At 45.4% G+C, this 22759-nt stretch overlaps 1 protein-coding gene across 10 annotated transcripts in view; it reads left to right on the forward strand.

Annotated features, from left to right (window-relative positions):
* The window catches only part of SPECC1 (sperm antigen with calponin homology and coiled-coil domains 1), a 206640-nt gene that overhangs the window by 162632 nt on the left and 21249 nt on the right, over window positions 1-22759 (forward strand). For all 10 annotated transcript variants that reach the window (XM_086358622.1, XM_086358624.1, XM_086358623.1 and 7 more), the window contains 2 exons: window positions 3887-4043; window positions 5497-5599. In XM_086358622.1, coding sequence (XP_086214748.1) covers window positions 3887-4043; window positions 5497-5599 — 260 coding nt within the window. The remainder of the gene's footprint in view (window positions 1-3886; window positions 4044-5496; window positions 5600-22759) is intronic.

A 22759-nucleotide genomic window follows, 5' to 3' on the forward strand; every position in this document is an offset into this window, starting at 1 on the left:
CCGTGATCTTCATTTTCTGAATGTAGAGCTTTAAGCCAACTTTTTCACTCTCCACTTTCACTTTCATCAAGAGGCTTTTTAGTTCCTCTTCACTTTCTGCCATAAGGGTGGTGTCATCTGCATATCTGAGGTTACTGATATTTCTCCCGGCAATCTTGATTCCAGCTTGTGTTTCTTCCAGTCCAGCATGGCATTAGTTTCTGTGAAAAATCCCCCGGTCACTAGAGAGTTAAATAGAAAGTGCTTTTGACTTATGTGTTGTAAGGTTAACTTTTCTTCTCTCCTTTGCATGAAACTGAGCTTAGAAAAAGAATCAGGGGCATTTGTTGCAGATGATTCAAACTCTGAAACTGTGTATTATGGCCGTGAGGTCCCAGCTGTGTCCTGCTGCTACAGGGTGCCTGAGTCTGAGAGAAATGTCAGGCTCTGGAGGTCTTTTGCTTGTTTTACTAAATCTCAAGAGCATATCTCATCTTTAAAAGTAACTATTTTGAGAAAAAACTATTATCTGATTCTGAAGGTCTATTGCTCCCACAATTCCTAATATATGCCTGAGATCTTTGTCTTTGAGTGTAGACCTTTTCCTGTTGCTATGCCTTGTTTTTAAAAATTTAAATCCCCATGACGAAGCACGGCTGTATCGGCAGGCCTCACGTGTCCCATTTTTGCTCCTTCTGCACCTGCCATGCCAATGGCTGATGTGAGGGAGCTGTGGAGGGGGGACTGGGGCAGACGGCATGGACTTGAACCTTGGCCCTGCCACTTACAACCTGGCTCTGGCCTGGTAATCCCAGCCCCCGGTGCTGTGGTTCCCTCGTCTCTGAGACAGAAATCCTGTGGTCCGCCTCTGGGATGGCTTGGAGGATTGAGTGAACCCGGACGGGCTGGTGCCAGAGCCTCGGAGGGACTGACTTTTGCCACCTGCCAGAGCCCCAAGGCCTTGGCCAGGGTTGCCATCGTCTAGAATGTGCACTGGGAGACGGATACATGTGTGTGAGGTCACGCTGTGAGGAAACACAGAAAGAACACTGACTACCTGGTTCTTCGTGCCTGGAAGAAGGAGTTGTTGTTCAGTCGCTAAGTCGTGTCCGGCTCTTTTGACCCCATGGACTGCAGCATGCCAGGCTTCCCTGTCCTTCACCATCTCCCAGAGTTTGCTCAAACTCGTGTCCATTGAGTCGATGATGTCATCCAACCATCTCGTCCTCTGTCGCCCCCTTCTCCTCCTGCCCTCAATCTTTCCCAGCATCAGGATCTTTTTCAGTGAGTCGGATCTTCACATCAGCTGGTCAAAGTATGCCTCAGCTTCAGCACCAGTCCTTCCAATGAATATTCAGGGTTGATTTCCTTTAGGATTGACTGGTTTGATCTCCTTGCAATCCAGGGAAGAAGGAGAGAAAGCCAGAAACCTAGACCACATAGAGAGAAATCCTTTATTTCTAAGTGTAAAACAGTTTCTGTGACACTGAATAAAAAACCCCACTCTTCTCATTTTTGATCATGGTCGAGCACAGATTTATCTGTAAAATGGTTGTTTTTGTGACTGTAAACTCTTTCACCTCACCAGCTTATTTTTTTCCCTTCTGAATTTTGTTTTCTTTTCTCTTGGACTTAATAAGATTTTATTTTAGCCTTAGATAAACACTGACATTGAGAATTTAAAGATGACCTTGGCCCGTTCCTTGCATTTTACAAGCTCAGGCCCTAAAGAGCTTAATCAGTTTATAAGAGCCACATTCCTTGTGAGGAGCTCAGGGATAGGAAGGACTTTCCCTGACTCTTTTTGCCGTGTTACCTTCTGGTGATGAGGCTGGTGATCACTCCTATTAGCAACTTCATAAAGAAGTGTGCATGGTTCATATAGGGCTTTGGGTTGTCAAAATGACTCCCAGGAAGAGAGAAGTGGTGACCAGAGACCATGGGTAGTCCAGGGTCGGAGGAGTAAGGAATCCAGAGGGGGCATCCATGTTGAGTTCTTCACACTTGCTACATAATATGAAGTAGGAATAACTTGGTTATAAGTGCAGTGCTGCCTGTGTTGTTTTTTAAAATTGTGATAAAATGGCTTCTCAGATGGCTCAGTGGTAAAGAATCCACCTGTCAGTGCAGGAAACGTGGATTCAATCCCTGGGTCAGCAAGATCCCCGGAGGAGGGCATGGTAACCCACTCTAGTATTCTTGCTGGGAAATCCCATGGACAGAGGAGCCTGGTGGGCTACCATCCCCGAGGTTGCAAAGAGTGGGACACTACTAAGGGACTACACACACACATAAACACACACAAAATACCTGTAACATGAGGTTTACCATCTGAACTGTTTTTAAGTGCGTTAGGTGATCTTTAATTGTTAATATTGACATCTCTGTTCCTCCAGCTTTAGAATTTCCCTTTTGTAGAGAAACTGTTCTTTTCATTGACAAGATAAATACTGACACTGAGATTGCCCGGAAGTAGTAACTCATCCTCAGCTCCCCTCTTTCTCTCCTCCCTCCCCCCACCCCGCAGGCACCTGTCCACCTGCAAGATTGTTTACTTGGCTTGGAAAGGCCTGCACCCTGGAAATTGCCAGCTTTCCAGCCAGCTGTGCAGCATCATGTCCCTAGAAGCTGCAGGAACCAGGGTTAATGAACTGTTTTTTGTTGTTCCCTTTAGTGATGTAAATGCTGTGATTCTCTGCTCTTCCCAGCTCATTAGCCACACTCCCAACCTGACCACCATAATTGATGCTAATAGCTATACAAGTGTTGTTTTCCCCACTGTTTATGGCATCGAAGGAGGGGACCGTGGGCTCGGCCTGGTCGCTGGCTGCTTGTGGCATCGAGCAAGTGACCAGCTTCCCACTCCCAAGTCGTCTGTACGTCCAGCTAGACAGTTGCAGGAGTCTTCTCCCAATCTGTACCTCAGGGGTCCTCTAGGAAATAGCCTCAAGGGGGTTCAGCCTGTTTCCTTAGCTATTTTGCCTCAGACTACAGTGACAGCAGAGATGGGCCTCGGAAGAAATGTTCTCACTGATTCCTAGAGAGCCGGGACCTGTGGCTGGCATGGCGTCCTGTCCTGTGAAGTGGGCCTCATTCCTGGTGCCCAGCGTTTCCACCTGATGACCTACCAGGCGTCTTCCTGCCACGCCCTCCCCCAGTGCCCATCAATAGAACATGGGCTTTTCCTGGGGACAGGCTGGTCTGGTGGCCCTGACCCTGTGCACCTGCGGAGGCTCTTAGGAGCAGGGCCTCTGGTCAGTGTGCTGCTGGTGGCATCCTGAAGCTCAGAGTAACTGTTGAACCAGGGCAGCTTGTCATTGGTCCCTGTGGATCATGGAGCTGGTCCTGCCTGGAGAGTCCTTTCTAGAGAACACCACGTCCCTATTCACATTTTCATCACCCAGCCCAGAACATGTTATGTGTGTATCTCTATCCGAATCTGGGATGTGGTAAAGAACCAGCCCACCAACAATGCAAGAGACAAGAGACGTGGGTTCAATCCCTGGGTCAGGAAGATCCCCTGGAGGAGAGCATGCAACCCATGCAACCCACTCCCGTATTATTGCCTGGAGAATCCCTTGGGCAGAGGAGCCTGGTGGGCTACAGTCCATGGGGTTGTGAAGAGTCGGACACGGCTGACGTGACCCAGCACAGAGATGATTTACAGTGTTGTCTTGGTTTCAGGTGTGCCGCACAGGGATTCAGTATCTGTTGTGTGTTCTTTTATACAGTTTTAGTGGAGTGTAGCCGGTGTGCAATGTGTGCTGGTTTCAGGTGTGCTGCAGAGTGACTCGGTACCTGTTGTGTGCTTGTACACGACACTGACATGAGGACTGAGTGTACTGGACAGTGTGACCTTTCGGGTCTCTCCTCCTCCAGGACAGTAATCATATTGTTGTCCCCACAGATCTCCTGAAGGGAAGAGCTGAGGACCTGAAGCCAAACCCTTATCTCCGTAAGAGCCCCTCTCTCGAGTCCCTGAGCAGACCCCCTTCTCTGGGCTTCGGGGGCTCCAGGCTGCTGGGCACCTCCCCTGCGGGCTGGAAGCCGCAGAGCAAACTCAGGTACCCATCAGAGCCTGTACCTCCCACCTTTGCAGCACCACACTAGCTATTTTGACGATTTACAAGGCTCCGGCCAGAAGGATCTTCCTTCTGTCCTTTCACGCTTCTCCTCCTCAGTCCACCCTCCCCTGAGGTTGCAGCCCGCCCCCGGTAGCACGGACACCCCCTTTTCAGCCTGTGCTGTCTGACCTCCATTTGTATTTAATTCCCTGCTGCACACTGTGTGTGCTTTTGTCCTCACTTGGGCTGTAATTTAGTGGACAGCAAATACTTCATCCTGACGCTTGGATCGCTGTCAGCCCCTTGTGTTATGCTGCACAGAGCCGCTCACTCAGTAAATATTTACGAATAGGCAGGTGGATAAATGCACAAAATTGGCTACTTGAGGAGTAATGGCTTTTTAACAAACATTAGAACTACCATTATGAGTATTAGAAAAGGGTTTTATAAAAGTCTGAACACCTCAGTTCAGCCATTGTCAAATCTTTGGGTGTGGTCTGTTTCTGGACCCAAATAGATGAAGTCATATGTTTCAGAGGTTTAATTTAAAGCCCCAGTTGTTACATTTCTGTCTTGTTTATGTGCAGAGGATTTAAATAATCAAAACAGGTTTTCAGGACCAGAATTAGTGCTATCCCAAAATTATTCTTTTTTTTGTACCAGAAATGCATACAAACAGACTATGTGTATTTTTCCATGCTATTCATATTATACCTTCATCGTAAAAGGTTAGATTAGTGAGGTTAGTTTATTATTTCATTTTTATATTCATGTCATTGAGACAAGCCGATAATAGAATAGAAATTTACTTTGGTAATTTTTGTATTATTATTATTGCAGTCATGTCTATTTTCTTTTTTTTTTTTTTTAAAGAAAACTGGTAAATGTTTCGTTTATTGAGAAACTCTTTTCCAAGCCTTCATTTTAGTCTTCCCTAATTTGTCATGCCTAGAAATTTGGCTCTCAGTGATGAATTAAGACCAGGCATAGTGAACACTTGCAAAGTCACAGTAACTTCATTGTTAATGGTGACGCTGACCATATAAACTCCATTCCCATTACCTCCCATAAGCAACTAGTCTGGGGTTTTTAAAATGCTCTTCCAGTATTCCTTGTATATGTTATCGTAGAAATAGGTGTAGCTTTGGAACATGTACTGTTTTCTATAGGTGTCTTTAAATGATGCTGTACTTAATAAATAAAAGGCTAGAAGGATAGAGCAGCAGATGGATTAAAAAAAAAAAACCCTCACCAGACTCCTGAAAGCCAGGAAGCACAGTTCCCTTTCTGCTTCATACCGTGAAATGTAATAAAAATGTGCTGTTAATGGGTCTGGTGGGCGATTTTTTTAGAGTCTCGTTGGACAGACATTGACTTTTGCTTTTCTCATTTAGTTAATTATTTTCTGTGTATTTGTGGACTCTAAACGTCAGCATCTCTGCTTTCTAACTAGTGTGGAAAGAAGAGACCCCCTGGCGGCCCTGGCCCGGGAATACGGCGGCTCCAAGCGCAACGCTCTCCTCAGGTGGTGTCAGAGGAAGACAGAGGGCTACGCGGTAAGGCCGGGGGCCGTCAGCATCCAGCAGGCTTGGACGGGCGGCGGCCTGTGTCCTGCATGTGTACTGGCCTGGGCGGGCCTGTGTGCCTGTTGGTGTCAGCTCTGTTCTCCCAGGCAGGGCTGCTGGCGGGTGGGGGTGGGGGCAGGGTAGGACCCCGAGGACCCATCACAACTTCCAGCAGACGTGACCTCACTGTGAGCCTGTGTCCCCTAGGACGGCGTCTTTATTTGCTCAGAGGCCGAATAAACCCCTAGCAGTGCCCCCAACTGGCTGATCCGCCCAAGGAGGCAGCTTTCACTAAATCATCTTCAAAAGATGGTGCCTTTTTCTGATTGACACATAGGCCCCACATGGTGGGCCTTCAGTCTCTTCTGAAGTTAAGAGTTGCTCATATTTAGTTGGAGAGTTTCCATTTTTGTTTTCTGTGGAGGTTGAACACAGAAGGAATACTTGATATAAGTTTGGTTTTTTATAATAAAATGTCATACACAAAGATGAAAGTGTGTAAATCATAGTTTATCAAATGACTGTGGACGTGAAAACCCATAGAGTCACGTCTAGGAGCAGAGCATGGCTGAGCCCACACCACTCATGTGACTTTCCCGTCGTAGCCCCCATGACCTCCACAAGTGACTCTGTCCCTAGTTCTGTTTCTGCTCTGGTTTTCCATAAAACTTAGCGTCCCTAAATACCATATCCATTTTGTCTGCATTTGAACCTTATATAAATGGAATTAAAACCTGTAGTATTTCCATCTGTGTTTTTAAATTGTTGAGATTTACCTGTGTTGTTGCCTGTGAGTATGATTTATTCATTTCCTTCTCCGATAGTAAGCTATGGTATGATCACATCATTGTTTACTTACCCGTTCTGTTGTCAATGGGCAGGTGAGTGACTTCTAGTCTGGGGCTCTTACAAATCTGGTATGTTCTGTTGGTATGTTCTTGTAACGCCTCTCAGAACCCACGTGTCCATTCTTTCTGGGTCTGCACCTAGAAATGGACCAGGTGGGCCACAGGATGTATGTGTTCCGTGTGGTAGATCGTGCCGGACAGATTTCCCAAGCAATTGTATGGTGTTATTGCCCACCAATGACTTGGGTGATTTATGGTTTCTCTACTTTCTCCACAGCACTTGCTGCTGTTGGTTTTGTTGCTCCCAGTCACTGGGGCATGTGTGACAAGAGGTCTCACTCAGGCTGTGGCTTATTTTCCCTGCTGGCAGGTGAGGTCGAGCTCCTCTCTTGTGCTCCTTGGACGTTCTCGCTGTCTTTCCTTTGATGCCTGCTCAAGCCTTTGCCCATTTTTAGAATCAGATTGTCTTTCTTTGCTTGTTGCTTTCATAGATTCTTTATACATTCTGCACACAGGTCCTTAGTCAAATAGACGATATCATCTCCCATGGTGGTTGAATTTTCACTCTTCCTTTAAACACAGTTCTTCATTTTAATTAAGTCCAATTTATTAGTCTCTTCTCTGATGATTAGTGCATTTTGTTTCTGTTTAAGAAATCTTTGTTCCACGGTCATTACACATCGTTCTGTGTTTTCTTCTGAAAGTTGGACTGTTTTACCTTCCTATTAATTAGGTGTCCTCTTTAAAACTGCCACCTCCTTCACTCTCCTTATTCAGGCCCAGCCCCCTCCCCCACATCTTGACCCTATTTTTCTACAAATCCTGAAACTGTTGGCACCATGACACTCCTTTCCCAACGTCCAGCTTTGAGGGGCAAGAAGACTGGGCCTTGGCTGAGAGTCAGCCCAGAGGGCCAGGCAGAGCCAGGTTCTCTGTGCAGCAGCAGTCAAGTGTCTCCAATTCAGACTGTACCCAAGAAAAAAGTGGCCCATATCTGAGTCTCTTCATTTTCTGTTTTTTAAAAATGTAAAGAAAAAATCAGGGTCATGACCAACAATAGAGGCCCCCCGGGTACAAACGTGTTTCTGGCCCGTCGTGCTCTTGGCTCCTCTGTCACTCTCTGCGTCTGCCTTTTCTCAAGGTTCAGACACCCTGCAAAGGCAGGCGGCTGAGTGACAGCATCCCCGTCAGGACAGGAGTCGGGGATGAAAGCTGGTTACGGGAGGTTTCAGGGTGAGGGAAGTGGGCTGGTGACCAAAAAGGAAGACGAGTAGGACTCATCGGCCAGGCACGAGGTCTGACGGCAGTGAGCCCCGCGAAGTCATGGTGGTCAGCGGCACTGTCATTTCTCGTTTTCCAGAAATGGGTGAGGGATGTGCTGGAATGGTTATGAAAAGAATGTTAAAAGTTTCAGAAGGAATCAGCCCTTAAATGCAGAAGGTCATTGTAATTAGGTCACAAGAGGGTTAGACAATGAATTTCCAGTCATGAGAATGAGAATGATGTTTCTTGCTGTCTTGCTTTCTTTCACTTTGTTTTCTTTTGTGAACATCTTGAACTTGTTTTCAAAGCATCTCACATTGGATGAAGCCCAAACTTATTTTGCCTGAAGAGTATCTTTCATTCATTGTTAAATCTCTGTAAACTTAGAGAGAAATACAAATCATATGTGTCTGATTTATCTACTCTTCAAAAACTATCCTCTGTCTAGACCTGTTTGTCTAAGACAGCCCTCTAAAGCTTGTTCTCTCCTACTTGGGAAGCCAGAAATAAACTGTAGAAAACTCAAAACGGTTCAAAAAACATCTTTTGAAAAACCAATAACCATGTAATTTTGACTGAAAATGGTTTCTTTTTACCAAAGTGTAGTGTGATAGGTTAGATCAGAATCCTCCTTATATTAATTCAGTGGGTTTTTATCGAGATGCCAGGTTCATGCCACATAATATTTAACTGCTGGGAAGTCATCCGTGAATGAAACAGGTGATACCTCTGCTCCTGTGGAAACTATGTTCTCGTGGGGATGACAATTAATTAAAATTTAAATATGAAATATGTACCAGATTGGAAGATGGAGTGTGCTAGGGAGAAACATAATGCCAGGAAAGAGGATTGGGAATGTCAGGTGTGGGGGTGCAGTCTTAACAGGAAGGTGGGAGAGGTGATGGTTCAGCTCACCTGGAGAAGGTGAGGACTCGTGTTTATCTCACACCAGGCTCAAAAGGGCATGGCCTTAGGGATGTCTCAGTTGGAGTTGAAGTAACGCCAGGTGGCTGCTCTGTACAGCAGCACCGAGGGTTAGATGAGCAAGCACGGGTCATCCCGCATGAAGTCGGCCTGCACTGTGGGGAGGGGTCTGCACGGAGCCACTCTTAAAAGGAGACCCTTCCAGACGGTCCACTCAACTCAGATTCCTTTGGGCCTTTTTGGAAAAAGCCAGACTCCAGGAAGGCTCCACAGGCTCCTCCCCATGGGTCTGGTGCTGGCCGTGCCTTCAGCTGCATCCCCACCCCACCCCTACCCACGGAACTCCCAGACTCTCTCTCTTCATCTGCTTTCCCTTCCCTCTCTGGGGTATGACATAGAGGTTTCCGTCTCTAAGGTCATTACCAGGAAGCCTTCTAAAGGAGCAGAAACTGAGATGGTGGATAAAAGAGCAGACTTCTAAGAATGACGCCCAGTGCCCCTCACCCTATGGACTTGCCCCCAAGTGTGGCAAAGGGGCGATCACCCAGGTAGACCTAATAAATAAACCCGTAAAAGTCAAGTCTCCTCTGAAGCATAATGACCCACACACTTGGTGGATTTAAAGGTGAAAGCTACGTGTGAGGAGGAGCTGATGGCTAGAGAGGAAACTGGGACTTCCCAGCATGAAAGCCTTGGAGCACCGAGGTCCTATGACACCCAGGAAGCACTGTGGGGGCCCCAGCAGTTGTGAAGTGAACAGGCTAGTCCTTCTCTGCCTGTCCTGATGCCCTCAGACCTCAGCCAGGCTGAGGGTGTGCAGCTTGCTGGGCCTTCTGCTGGGCCTCAGCCAAGGGCCCTTGACCTGAAACAACGATGAGTGCGTGGTCCTGGGGCACCCCTCCAACCCACCGGGAAGCATGATGAGGCCCAGCCGCCCTGCCCTCCGCAGGCAGCACCTTGGCTGTGCTCCCAGGCCCTGGACTGTGTGGCCCACACTGGCAAGTCAATCCGGGTCATACAGCAACACCACGAATCCACCTGTGAGTGGATTCCCTCCCATGGCCTCCAGGGCGGAGTCTAGCCAGACTGACACCTGGACGTCTGACGTGAACAACCGGGCAGGGCTCCCCGGACTTCTGACCCACCAGACACCAGCCGACAATTAGTGGGTGTCGTGCACACTGCCGGATTTACAGCAACAGAATTCCAGTCAAGCGAAGTTAGTGGGATCTGGAGGTAACAGAGAGAGCCCCCGATTCTCCCTTAGGTCAGATTGTTCGCTTTTCCTATGATCAACCAGGGACAGACTTTGCTTCTTTGGGTCATTAGTGTACCACTCATTGTTACTGTTCCTGTGTTTCTGTCTACAGCACACTGGTTCCCTGAGGCTCAGGCGTGACTTTCCCATTCGAGGTTTCTCAGTGCTGCCGGGGCCCCTACCTGTGGGGTCCCGAGTCTTTAGGTCTGGTCGGGGTCAGGCACAGCACTTTATAAATGCTCCTGGTGATGAATGTGTAGTTGGCACTGAGCACCCAGGCGGGGTGGCAGAATTCTAAGATGCCCTGTGATCTCTGCTCCCTGGCATTTCTCCCACAATCACCCTGTGTTCATGGCAAAAGGCATTCGACAGCATAGTTAAAAGTTGCTGGTGAATTGGCCCTAGAATAGGAAGGGAGATTACCTGTGTGGGCCTAACCCCATCACACGATGGCCGCTGCTGGGTTGAAGATGGGAGGGGAACCTGGGGAAAGGAGCTGAGAACAGCCTCCAGTTGCTGACGGCCAACAAGGAAATGGGGAACTTGGTCTTACAGATGTAGAAACCTGTCTCCAACCTGGATAGGCCTGCAGGCAGGTTCATCCCAGAGCTGCCAGGCGACACTCAGCTGACAGTGGATTTCAGCCTTGGGGAACCCTAAGCTGAGAACCGGCTACACTGGCCCACTTCTGACCGTCAGGAACCGTGAGGTCACAAACAGGTCACAGGGCCCCAGAATTTGTTACACAGGAAAAGAAAACTAATACAATGACTTAGAAAGCAGTAAAAATGCCTGGCCATTCCTGGCCAGACTGTTTTCAAATTGTGTTTCCCATAAGGGTGAACTTGGGTATCATTTTACATATTTCCTTCTACGTCAATATGGCTCTAATGTTTTGACACTTGAAGTCTGAGGCCTTTAAAACTTTAAAACTTAGCCTGTTAAAACTTGCCGTGTCCTGCCTCTGTCCTTGACCATATAAATCACCAGTGTCGGCCTCCCAGTCAAGGTGCCACCCATGGAATATACCCTTTAACACAGAAACTGTGTTTATTGGTATTTATTTCAAGGAAATAGTCATGGATGCCTATGAAGATACCATTTCAAGCAAATTTATCATGTTTTATTCATTTAAAATTATTTTTAAAGAACTGGAAGTGATACAAATATCTAATAATAGGTTAATCAAATAAATTTTGGTATGTGTGTACAGTGTAATATAATATAACCCTTAAAAGTCATACTTTGAACAAATATATTTAAAAACAGTGGGGAAAAATATACCCAGTGCATTAAGTCAAAAATCAAATTTTAAAACACTGTCTGGTATGATTCCAATTCTGTAAAAAGAAGTTTATACAAATGTTAACAGTGGTTATCTCTAGGAGAATACTTAAAATTTATTCATCCTTTCTTATAATATTTTCATTTTCTGCTATGAATGTGTAAATTTTTAAAAGAAAAAGTTATTTTTAAAATTGTATCATTTTAAAGAAAGAAGGGCTTCCCAGGTGGCTCAGTGGTAAAGAACCTGCCTGCCAATGTAGGAGACCCGGGAGAAGCATGTTTGATCCCTGGGTCAGGTAGATCCCCTGGAAAAGGAAATGGCAACCCACTGCAGTGTTCCTGCCTGGAAAAATCCCATGGACAGAGGAGCCTAGCAGGCCACAGGCCATGGAGTCACAAAGAGTTGGACACAACTGCGCACACACGCATCAAAGGAAAGAAGCCAGATGCAAAAATCTACTTATTATATGTATGAAATGTCCAGAGTAGGGAAATTCATAGAGTCAGAAAGTAGAGTATGGTTCCCAGGGAGTTGGGGGAGGAGTTACTGAACCGAACTTGGTTCCACTTGCCTGTAGAGGCAGACAGTCTGCTGACACCAGGTTGTGGTGAAGGAAAGTCCAATGTTTATTTGTAGGGCACCAAGCAGGGAGAAGGGCTTCCCTGATAGCTCAGTTGGTAAACAACCCACCTACAATGCAGGAGACCCCAGTTCAATTCCTGGGTTGGGAAGATCCACTGAAGAAGGGATAGGCTACCCACTCCAGCATTCTTGGGCTTCCCTTGTGGCTCAGCTGGTAAAGAATCCTCCTGCAATTCGGGAGACCTGGGTTCAATCCTTGAGTTGGAAAGATCCTCTGGAGAAGGGAAAGGCTATGCACTCCAGTGTTCTGGCCTGGAGAATTCCATGGACTCTGTAGTCCATGGGGCCACAAAGAGTCGGACACAGCTGAGAAACTTTCACTTTCAAGCAGAGAGAACAGGCATTTCATGCTCAAAAGACCCAAACTCCTTCCCATGACTTTCAGGGAAGAATTTTTAAAGATGAAGAGAGGGGAAGGGTTAGGGGTATGTATCAGCTCCTGCACATCCTTCCTGTGGGCAGGAGATGAGGTAACAGGGGGTATTTCAGGAATCTTAATCGTCCACCTTCTGGTTCCAACCAGTCTAGGGTCTAGTGCTTGGGGTTAGCCTGTCATCACCGTCCTCCACCTGGGCCAGGGTCTTATTTCTGCAGAACAACTCAAAGATACACGTCAGAGTGTTCTGTATGCCCCTTGGGAGGAACTTGCACTCCGTTTTATTGTTGAACTGTTGTTTCTTGACCCTTTGTCTTTTCTTTCCACATTCTCTCACTTCCCTAATAAATAACTGCTTGAATCTGCTCTTTGGAACTCAGGAAAAGCCTGGGAGACTAAAGCCTTTTTCTACAAATAAGCAGGGGACAAACAGAAGGACTTTTGTGCCCAGGAAGTCTCCATGGGGTCCTGCTTGGTTTCAGTCCCCCTTCTTCTTCCATCCTGAGGGGAACCGGGCGGGACAGGGAAGAGAATAGAGTTTTAGATAGAAGGGTTGATGATAAACTCTGCAGGGGAGCTTGATCTTAGGGGGAGTCCAGTTTCAGAGGGAGTGACAGAGTTTCTTTTGCAGGTGATGAAAATGTTCTGGAATTAGGCAGTGGTTATACAACCATGTAAGTGAATGAATAAGCTTCCGAATCACATTTTATAAGGGCAGACTTTATGGTGTGTGAGTTATATCCCAATAAAGCTCTTATTTGTTTTTAGAAAAGGCAGTTAGGAGAGCTTCCGTAGAGAGATCAAGGAGATTACGGATGAAGGGTTAGTGGGGGTGGTAGAAAATAGTACCTAGATGATAAATCTTATCAAACTATAACTTTAAACGATATAATTTTAATACACCGTGTATTACTGCGTATGCTAAGAAATAGTTGGAAAGTAAAATGGAGAGATGTAAGGTATTGGTCTTCTGGTTTTATTTAGGAGGTGGGATTCAAGGTGTTTACTTCATTATGATGATTCATAACTCAAATGTGTCTTTTGTATGATTGTTGTGTTGTGACATACAATTTGGGGGTGAAGTCTGAGGAAGAATGCCATAAAAATGTTTTATAGTCAATGATTAAACCAGATCCTTTCTGAGAAAAACACAATGTGGAAGGACAGAGCACCTAAGAAATGGTCGTACAGAGAATGGGCTGGAGGGCCTTCAGGGTTGGCTTCTGTTCTTATTTCTCAGTGCCATTTCAGAGCTATGTGACGGTTAACAATTTGATTAAAAAAAAAAAGCAAAAAACCTGCATCTTTTAAAAACCAACGTAAACTTGAAAGATTGATAAAACCATTTTTCAGAAAAATGGCTGCTTCTCCCTAACCCTGAATTGCACATACTATAACTCAGAATTTACTCATTTTGGCCTGGCCTGTCTTGTTTTTTCATATTTTGTCTAATCAAAGCCCTTGCCATCTGGAATGGTGATAATGTAGTAGGTCTAATCCTGTTACGCTGAGTAACATGTAAGTCTTGATCATATAAGTCTACATCAGTGTTCGGCCAACCATGGCCCAGGGGCCAACTCAGGCCCACCATGGGGTTTTGTGGATAAAGATTTACAGGCACAGGATCACAATCATTCATTTACATGTGGCTGCTTCTGTGCTGTAACTGCAGTAAAAAGCCCTTCACAAGAAAGGTCGGCTGACCCCTCCCTTAGATACAGGTGTACATTTAGATACTTAGATAAAGAGTATCCCCCATTATTCAAATCATACTTGGCTCTTGCATTTCAGATAGCAAGAAGCCCATGTTCAGATGGCAAGAGGCTTACTTGAAGATGTGTCTGAATCTGTGGAGTTTCTGGTTTTGTACTGCAGGAATTGAGACAGCAAGGAGACAGCTATGCTGTCACGAAGGCACAAACACCTTTGAACCTGGTGTTTTATTGTTTTTTTAATTGGAAAGTGGAAGTGAAAGTGTTAAGTTGCTCAGTTTTGTCTGACTCTTTGCAACCCAATGGACTGTAGCCCACCAGGCTTCTCTGTCCATGGGATTTTCCAGGCAAGAGTACTGGAGTTGCCATTTCCTTCTCCAGGGGATCTTCCTGACCCGGGGATTGAACCCATGTCTCCCACATTGCAGGCAGATTCTTTGCTGTTCAAGCCATCAAGAAAACCCATTTTTAATTGAAGGATAATTGCTTTACAATATTGTGCTGGTTTTCTGCCACACATCAACATAAATCAGCCATAGATATACATATATCCCCTCTGTTTTGAACCTCTCTCCTTCCTCCCCTGCAATCCCACCCCTCTAGGTTATCACAGAGCACCGGGTTGAGCTCCCTGAGTCATATAGCAAATTCCCACCAGCTATCTGTTTTACATATGATAATGTATATGTTTCAGTGCTATTCTCTCAGTTTGTCCCACCATCCTCTTCCCCTGCGGTGTCCACAAGTCCGTTTTCTACATCTGCATCTCTATTCCTTCCCTGCAAATAGGTTCAAATTTTCGAGATTCCATTTATACGTGTTAATATACAGTATTTGTTTTGCTCTTTCTGACTTACTCCATTCTGTGTAACAGGCTCTAGGTTCAATCCACCTCACTAGAACAGATTCAAATTAGTTAACCTCTTAGCCAGCAACTACGTATTCTTCTATGTTAAAGAAAAAAGCAGTCTTCCTGTTGTCCTAAACAAACCTTAATTTGTCTTTGGAAAGAACACCCACGTTGCTGGCAAAATGTTTTTCTGTCTCTGGTTCCCAAACAAGCACCAGCGCATGCCTGACCAATAGCAAGCAGTCTGCGATCCATCAGGCCATTTGGAGCTCTGCTGGTTATTTTCTTTTTTGAGACAGGTCTCTTGAGAGCTACAGGCACGATTCAGAGAATGTATGATGCTTTGACTTATTTATGTCGTTAAAGTGGCTCCTTTCCTGATCTCATTATAAAGATCAATCCCCAGTAGAAAACCAGTGCCATTATTGGCCTGTGCTCTGTGGAGGCCCTTTTCACCTGCTGTCTCACTTCTGCTGCTGTTTATGAAACACTGTGGTTTTTGAAGACACTTTTTTATGTTTTCAAAAATCTAACTACAGTTGGTTTACAATAGTGTGTTAGTTTCAGGTGTAGAGCTTCAGATTCCTTGCCATTACAGGTCATGCTGCTGCTGCTGCTGCTAAGTCACTTCAGTCGTGTCCGACTCTGTGCAACCCCATAGACAGCAGCCCACCAGGCTCCCCCATCCCTGGGATTCTCCAGGCAAGAACACTGGAGTGGGTTGCCATTTCCTTCTCCAATGCATGAAAGTGAAAAGTGAAAGTGAAGTCGCTCAGTCGTGTCCGACTCCTAGCGACCCCATGGACTGCAGCCCACCAGGCTCCTCCACCCATGGGATTTTCCAGGCAAGAGTACTAGAGTGGGTTGCCATTGCCTTCTCCGATTACAGGTCATACAAGATATTAAATATAGTTGCATTGCTATGCAGTAAATCTTCATTGTTTATTTTATATATAGTGTTGTGTATCTATTAATCCCAAACTCCTAATTTATCACCCCCACTTTCCCCTTCAGTAATCCTAAATTTGTTTGTCTATGAGTCTCTTTCTGTTTTGTAAAGAAGATCATTTGTATAATTATTTTTAGGTCCCACATATATATGATACTTATTTGTTTTTGTCTCTCTGACTCACTTCACTTAGTATGATAATCTCTAGTTTCATCCATGTTGCTACAAGTGGCATTATTTCATTATTTTTTATGGCTGAGTAGTATTCCATTGTGGGATTTCTCCGGTGGTTCAGCAGTAAAAAAAAAATCTGCCTGCAATGCAGGAGACGTGGGTTAGATCTCTGAGTCAGAAAGATCCCCTGGAGGAGGGCATGGCAACCCACTCCAGTGTTCTTGCCTGGAGAATCCGAGGACAGAGGAGCCTGGCAGGCTGCAGTCCATGGAGACACAAAGATTTGGATACAGCTAAAGTGACTGAGCACACACTCAAAAGTATTCCATTGTGTGTGTATACACACACAATGAAGTACCATACATAGATAGATGTAATATGTATATATATATATTTATATATAAATATAAACAAGTAAAACATATACATTTATATATATTTATATGTATATGTAATATATATATATAGAGAGAGAGATTTAGGTTGCTTCCTTGTCTTGGCAATTGTAAATAATACTGCTATGAACGTTAGGGTGCATATGTCTTTTTGAATTAGAGGTTTCATCTTTTCCGGGTGTGTGCCCAGGAGTGGGATTGCTGGATCATGTGGTAAGTCTATTTTTAGTTTTTTAAGGGCCTCTGTACTGTTTTCCATAGTGGCTGCACCAGTTTTCATTCCCACCAGCTGTGTAGAAGAGCTCCCATTTCTCCACACCCTCTCTAGCATTTGTTGTTTGTAGACTTCTGATAATGGCCACTGACCAGTGTGAGGTGGAACTCTATTGTGGATTTGACTTGCATTACTCTAATAATTTAGCATCTTTTCATGGCCTGTTGACCATCTGTATGTCTCTGTGTCTCTTTCAGTTTCTATATGGTCATCACTAATTCAGTCCCAACCCTTGTGGAGATCCCCTTAGGTCCTACTTGTGAGGGGTTCCACCCATTTCCCACTGAGGGGTCTCCCCTGAGTCCTTGGCCACCTCCGTCCTGGCTTGTCCTCACTCCTGTGTCAGACGCTTGACTGTTATATTTCTGTCTCTCCTTTTACTCTTGCCTGGAAAATCCCATGGACAGAGGAGCCTGGTAGGCTGCATGCAGTCCATGGGGTTGCTGAGGGTCAGACACGACTGAGCGACTTCACTTTCACTTTTCACTTCCATGCATTGGAGAAGGAAATGGCAACCCACTCCAATGTTCTTGCCTGGAGAATCCCAGAGACAGGGGAGCCTGGTGGGCTGCCGTCTATGGGGTCGCACAGAGTTGGACACGACTGAAGTGACTTAGCAGCAGCAGCTCCTTTTTTTATTTTTTTGACCTTCAGGTTCCCATATCCGTTTTTTTTCTTATTTTGGTTCCTCCAGTATCTTCTGAGCAGGAGTTCGTGGGAGGTAAAATTTCGTCACCTTGATTCTGCACATTACTCTGACACTTGGTGATTTCATTGGGTATAAAATTTTAGTTCTGGGCATAAGTGGAGATTCAGCATCTGGAATTCCCAGCCTCTTCTGCTGGTCTGGTTCTCTCTGCCACCAACAGCTGCTGTGCAGAAAGGTGGAAAGGTGATGGGGAAGAACTTACCATGTGTGGGGCCATGGGAAGGGAATGTCCACTGCCTTGTTATTGGTCACAATGTTGGCATCTCGACATTTTTCATTATTTGGTGGTATTAGTTGATTTTCTAGAGTTTTGAGGCAGACCATTGCAAGAAAATGATATTTTTTCTTTCTTTTTAATATTCATACCTTTTGTACTTTTTTGGTTTTATTCACTTGTAGAAGTTCAGGAAATGTTGACTAATAGTGTTAATGGTGGATAGTCTTGTTTTCCCTGCAAAATGAGTAGTATCTCGCCTTTAAATATGACTTTTGTGTTATTTCCTGATAAACACCATCCATTAAAGGAAGCCTAGTCCCAAGGTTATTACCGAGAGGTTTTTCTTTCTTTAATCCAGAAAAAGATAAGAATTGTTTCAAATTCCTTTTTGGCATTTGTTGAGCAATAAATACATCAGATGTTTTTCTCTTTCAACCCATTTATGTAATTCACATAAATATATTATGTAACAGGTGTCCTAGTGGGGACACATTCTTGTATTCCTGGGGGTAAAACTCCAGCGTGGCCAAGGGTGTCTGGTATTTTTTCATATGGTATATTCCTGGGGGAAGTTTCTGCCTGATGATGGCTGTTTTCTAATATGAAGCATATTGTGTTCTGTACTCTATTCATAATAAAGGACATTTGTCTTGTTGCTTAGTTTAGGGATAGATAAAGTTTTGCGTTAATAAGACCTGGTTTAAAATGTTAACAGGCACTTACATGTACAAGTCACAAATGCAGTAGACCAGCTCAGCATCCCTAGAGGCCACAGGCTGAGGGACCCACATCGTGCCCGTTCCAACCTTCTGCATTCCTACAAAATGCAGGAGAAAGAGAGGGGACAGAAGGAGGTGGGCTTTGGGGGATAGCGTTCGAGGACGCTTAGAACCTCTCCCTGTGAGTTAGCAGAGTCTTATGGCTTTACAGGATCACTGGAATGAAAGGCCTGTGTTCATACATCACCAGGGCGTACTCTTCTCCATACGTGTAGAAATGTCAGGTATCCTACCAGCTTCAGGAAGCAAGAGCAGGATTTTCAGAATGGTGCGAAAATGTTTCTTCCTTTCTTCTCCCCGGGGGCCGTCATCCTGCTAGGTGGGGAAAGAAGGTGCTTCTCAGGATCCAATATACCAGCAGCCGGTGTGGCCACACAGCACCACCAGACATCAAAAGCCATTAACCTGCCTTCAGTGAGAGCTGAGGCCCGGATGCCTGGATGTTGCTGCTCTTCGCTCTCTGTCCCCCAGGGCTGCTCGTAAGTCTGTTTAGACAATAGCAGTCCCCAGTGACTCTGTGCTGAGTATTTTTTCCGTTCTTTTATTCATGAAATGTTCATCTGGGAAAGAAACACTCTAGCCACAAGAAGATTATGATTTCGGAGACTGAATTCAGTCTTCTTGGGGGTGGGAGGTTAAGATGCGGTTCAAGATTGTTTGTCGAGCATAAATTAAACTTGGTCTTAGAATGAAATTCCTCAGAACAAGTTGTTTAGTTATTATGTTGTGGTTTTTTTGGGTAAGCATATCCAAAAATACACAAGTTCCATTTTCCCTTTAAAAAACAATGGTTTTCTTTTTCTCCTTACTAAAAATATTCTGTTTAGAGTACTAGAGCATTATAGGATGGACAGAATCACATTGTTCCCTGAAACCTTGTGGATTCTTTTATGGATGTGTGGAGAAGTCACTCATATGTTATGGGGTAGGTATGGGAGGGAATAAGATAGAGAAGGTCTCAGAGGGCAGATTGGCAGAATCCATCGTGGTTTATTCCATGTGTGTGCAGAGTGACAGCAAAAGGCTGGAAGCAGCCTCAGCATCTGTTGTGTTCATCCACATCGTAGGAAAGAACAGAGCTGAGAATGAGCTGGTGTATAGTGAGTATTGCACGTGTGGTGGACATTGTTCTGCTTGCTTACGTGTCTTGACTGCAATCCCATGAGATATCTCTTCCAAATCCTTTTTGAGAATTTGGAAACCAACGTGCAGAGAAGTTGCCTAATTGCTTACAATCATGCCACTAGTAAGTGACGGGCTTCTGGCTTCAGAATGCACTGTCTTAGTTTCTACACTGTAGCTGTTTCTCCCTATGTGGTGTAAGAACCTGTCTCTGGACCCTGGTGAGTAGGGAAAAAATCAGGATTCGGAACTGTCCACAGCATGCTATACTTGCATAAAAGGAGGGGGAATAAACCTTCACATTTGTGTTGTACAGGGCAGTGCTGTCCAGGAAAACTCTTGAGTTGGTGGGAATGTTCTAGATCTATGCCAACGAGCACCTTACCCACTCACCAGACATGGTTCCTGAGCAGTTAAAAGGTGGCTACTGTGGCTGAGAACCTGAATCTTAAACTTTATTTAATTTTAAATAATTTAAGTGGCTACCTGTGGCTACTGCCTATCTTGTCAGATAATGCAGGACAGAACAGACATGGGAGCTGGTGAGAGATCATTTCATCTTATGGTTTTCAATCTCTAAAAAGAGCTTCTGCATAAACTTTTGTTGGAAGAGCAGATTCCATAGCCAGTCATTTCAAAACCATGAATATAGGGACTTCCCCTTGTGGCTCAGTGGTAAAGAATCCGCAGGCCAATGCAGGCGACTTGGGTTCAATCCCTGATCCAGGAAGATCCCACATGCCACAGAGCAGCTAGGACCATGCACCCCAACTAACTGAGCTTGTGCCCTAGGGCCTGTACTCCGTAACAAGAGAAGCCACCACCATGAGAAACCCATGCACCACAACCAGAGAGCAGCCCCTGCTCACTGTAGCTAGAGAAAGCCTGTGCACAGCAATGAAGACCCAGCACAGCCAAAAATAAATTATGAAATAAACAAAATAAATATAATCTAACCTAATCTGAGCTAGTTATTTGGAAGGTGGGGAAACTGAAAGACAGAGAAGTTGAGTCATTTGTCTCAAGTCCCAGTCACATAGCTGCTATAGTGACAAAGACCTGGGCCTCAGAGCTGCTCGCAACTTGGGTTCGTTTTTCCTCCTTGGAGTCATTTATGTTTTGGTTTGCCAAGGTCCCTGTTCAGTCTGATTTTCAGTCACAAAAGAAAACAAGAGCCAGACTTTGTCTCCAGTGTTCCCGGAACCACAGGGGGATCCTGTCCATGACTTGCTGGTTCTCTGTAGCCTAGCCACCAGGGGCCGCCCCCATGTGACCCCAGATCACGGCACGTCTGCCCCGCTTGCTCTACTAAACATGGTGAACCTTTTGAGCTGGGGACCACGCTTCGTTGTGTGTGTGTCCTGTGGCACCCAACACGCAAAGGGGCTCAGTGAGCATTTGCTGTCATTAGACTTCAGACTGAGGGCTGAGCTCCCCTTCCAGTCTGGAAACTTGACCCGTGAGTGCAGATGGTTCATGATGGGAACACATGCAGTGAAGCATACAGCTTATTGAAATGACAGAGTTTGCCTCCAAACCCAGAATCAGGCTCCAGAGCCTGGTCTCTGAAACACTGTACTATTCTGCTTCTCTTTGTTGAGGGTTGGAAGGACATATAAGATTTTGAGCAGTATCCTAGGCACCAAGAAACCATTTCTGTAACTTGTCCTTTGTGGATACAGATAAGCTCTCAGCTAGAGGCATGGGGTTTAGGGGTACAGACAGATGACAGAGCCTAGAAAAGGGGCAATTGGACCATTCTAGGATGAATGGAGCCACCAGAGCTACAAGTAACTATCTCCCTTAGAAGGAGTAGGTCAAGATGAGTGAAATTAATGAAAATGAGGTGATTTACTCAGGAGAGAGTCACTAGAGGACTGGAAAGGAAAAGTGCTTTTACAGAGACCCGGAGCATGGGCTGGGCCTGGGGATGGGACACGGCAGGGAATTGTTTCAGAGCCAAGCTGAGGGGTAGAGGGAAGACCTGGCAGGAACTAGAGGCAGAGGTACTAGTGCCCCGTGATGCGCTGGGGGTGTGGCGAGAGGGGCCGCTGTCTTGGGGGGCGGAATGGGGCCACCTGTCATGATGCCACGGTCAGAGAACCTCAGGGAGGGAAGTCATGGGTGGGGACACTCTAGCACTTGTTCAGTGAGAAAGGAGGAAGCAAGAAAGATAGGCTCCCCGTGCTTCTGATGTGTCAGTATCCTTTCAGCACTGTCTCCAGGGGGAGGTGGTGCATATCTGCCTACACATCCCTGGAGACAAAGCAGCCCTCTTGTCATCAGAAAGCCCTCATCCTCAGATGGTCCTGTTCTCTTTCCCCTGTAACTTACCCTTGGTTCCTGCCATGTAAGTCAAAGAGCGTTCTTCCTAGACCTGCTGCTCTGAGCTACTCTGTCCCAGGTCTTAAGCCCTCAGTTCCTTATGAATCTATCTGCTTGTTAATTCAGTGATGACATAGAGAAGTCCAGGGCCAACCTTCTAGGTTGACGTTTATCTAGTAATTGGTGAAAAGTATGATTATCTAGAACTTACTGAGTGTAGCAGACATATTGAAAACCAGAATGGCTGTGTTTTCCCACAAGCTTCCTAGGAATGTATTCAGGTCAGAAGACTGAGTTATAGATTTTTTATTAAGGTTTTCAAAAGGAAAGTTTTATTTAGCTTAATTGGTAGGCAACTGGGGTATCACCAGTTCCCCATTCTGAACAGTAATATTGCAGTAAACATTCTTGTAGGTGTGTCTTTGAGCAGATAGATGTGTAACTATTTCCCCTAGAAAAGTTGCCTAGAAGTGAAATGACTTGATCAAATCATATTTGCATTTAGCAAAGTGCTTCTGGTTGCCTTCCTGAAAGTCTGTACCAGTTTGTATTCCTATCAGCCCATGTGGGCTTCCCTGGTGGCTCAGATGGTAAAGAATCCGCCTGCAATGCAGGAGATCCCGGTTTGATTCCTGGGTTAGGAAGATCCCTAGAGAAGGGATGGGCTTCAGTATTCATGGGCTTCTCTGGTGGCTCAGACAGTAAAGAATCCACCTGCAATGTGGGAGACGTGAGTTTGATCCCTGGGTCGGGAAGATCCTCTGTTGGAGGACATGGCAACCCACTCCAGTATTGTGGCCTGGAGAATCCCATGAACAGAGAGGAGCCTGGCGGGCTACAGTCCATGGGGTCTCAAAGAGTCAGACATGACTGAGTGACTAAGCACACACATCAGCCCATCACCCACTTCCCCACATCTTTGTTGACTCTGTGAATTAACCATTTATTTCACTTTTGCCAATTTGATGAATAAAGTTTCTATTTTCTGGTGAGACTGAAGCCCTCCTCATGTATTTCTGACTGGTTGTATCTCCGGGTATTAGTCA

The sequence above is a fragment of the Bos grunniens genome, chromosome 19 (assembly GCF_055505025.1).
Source record: "Bos grunniens cultivar Pamir isolate PY7600 chromosome 19, Bosgru_T2T1.0, whole genome shotgun sequence".
Taxonomy (NCBI): domain Eukaryota; kingdom Metazoa; phylum Chordata; class Mammalia; order Artiodactyla; family Bovidae; genus Bos; species Bos grunniens.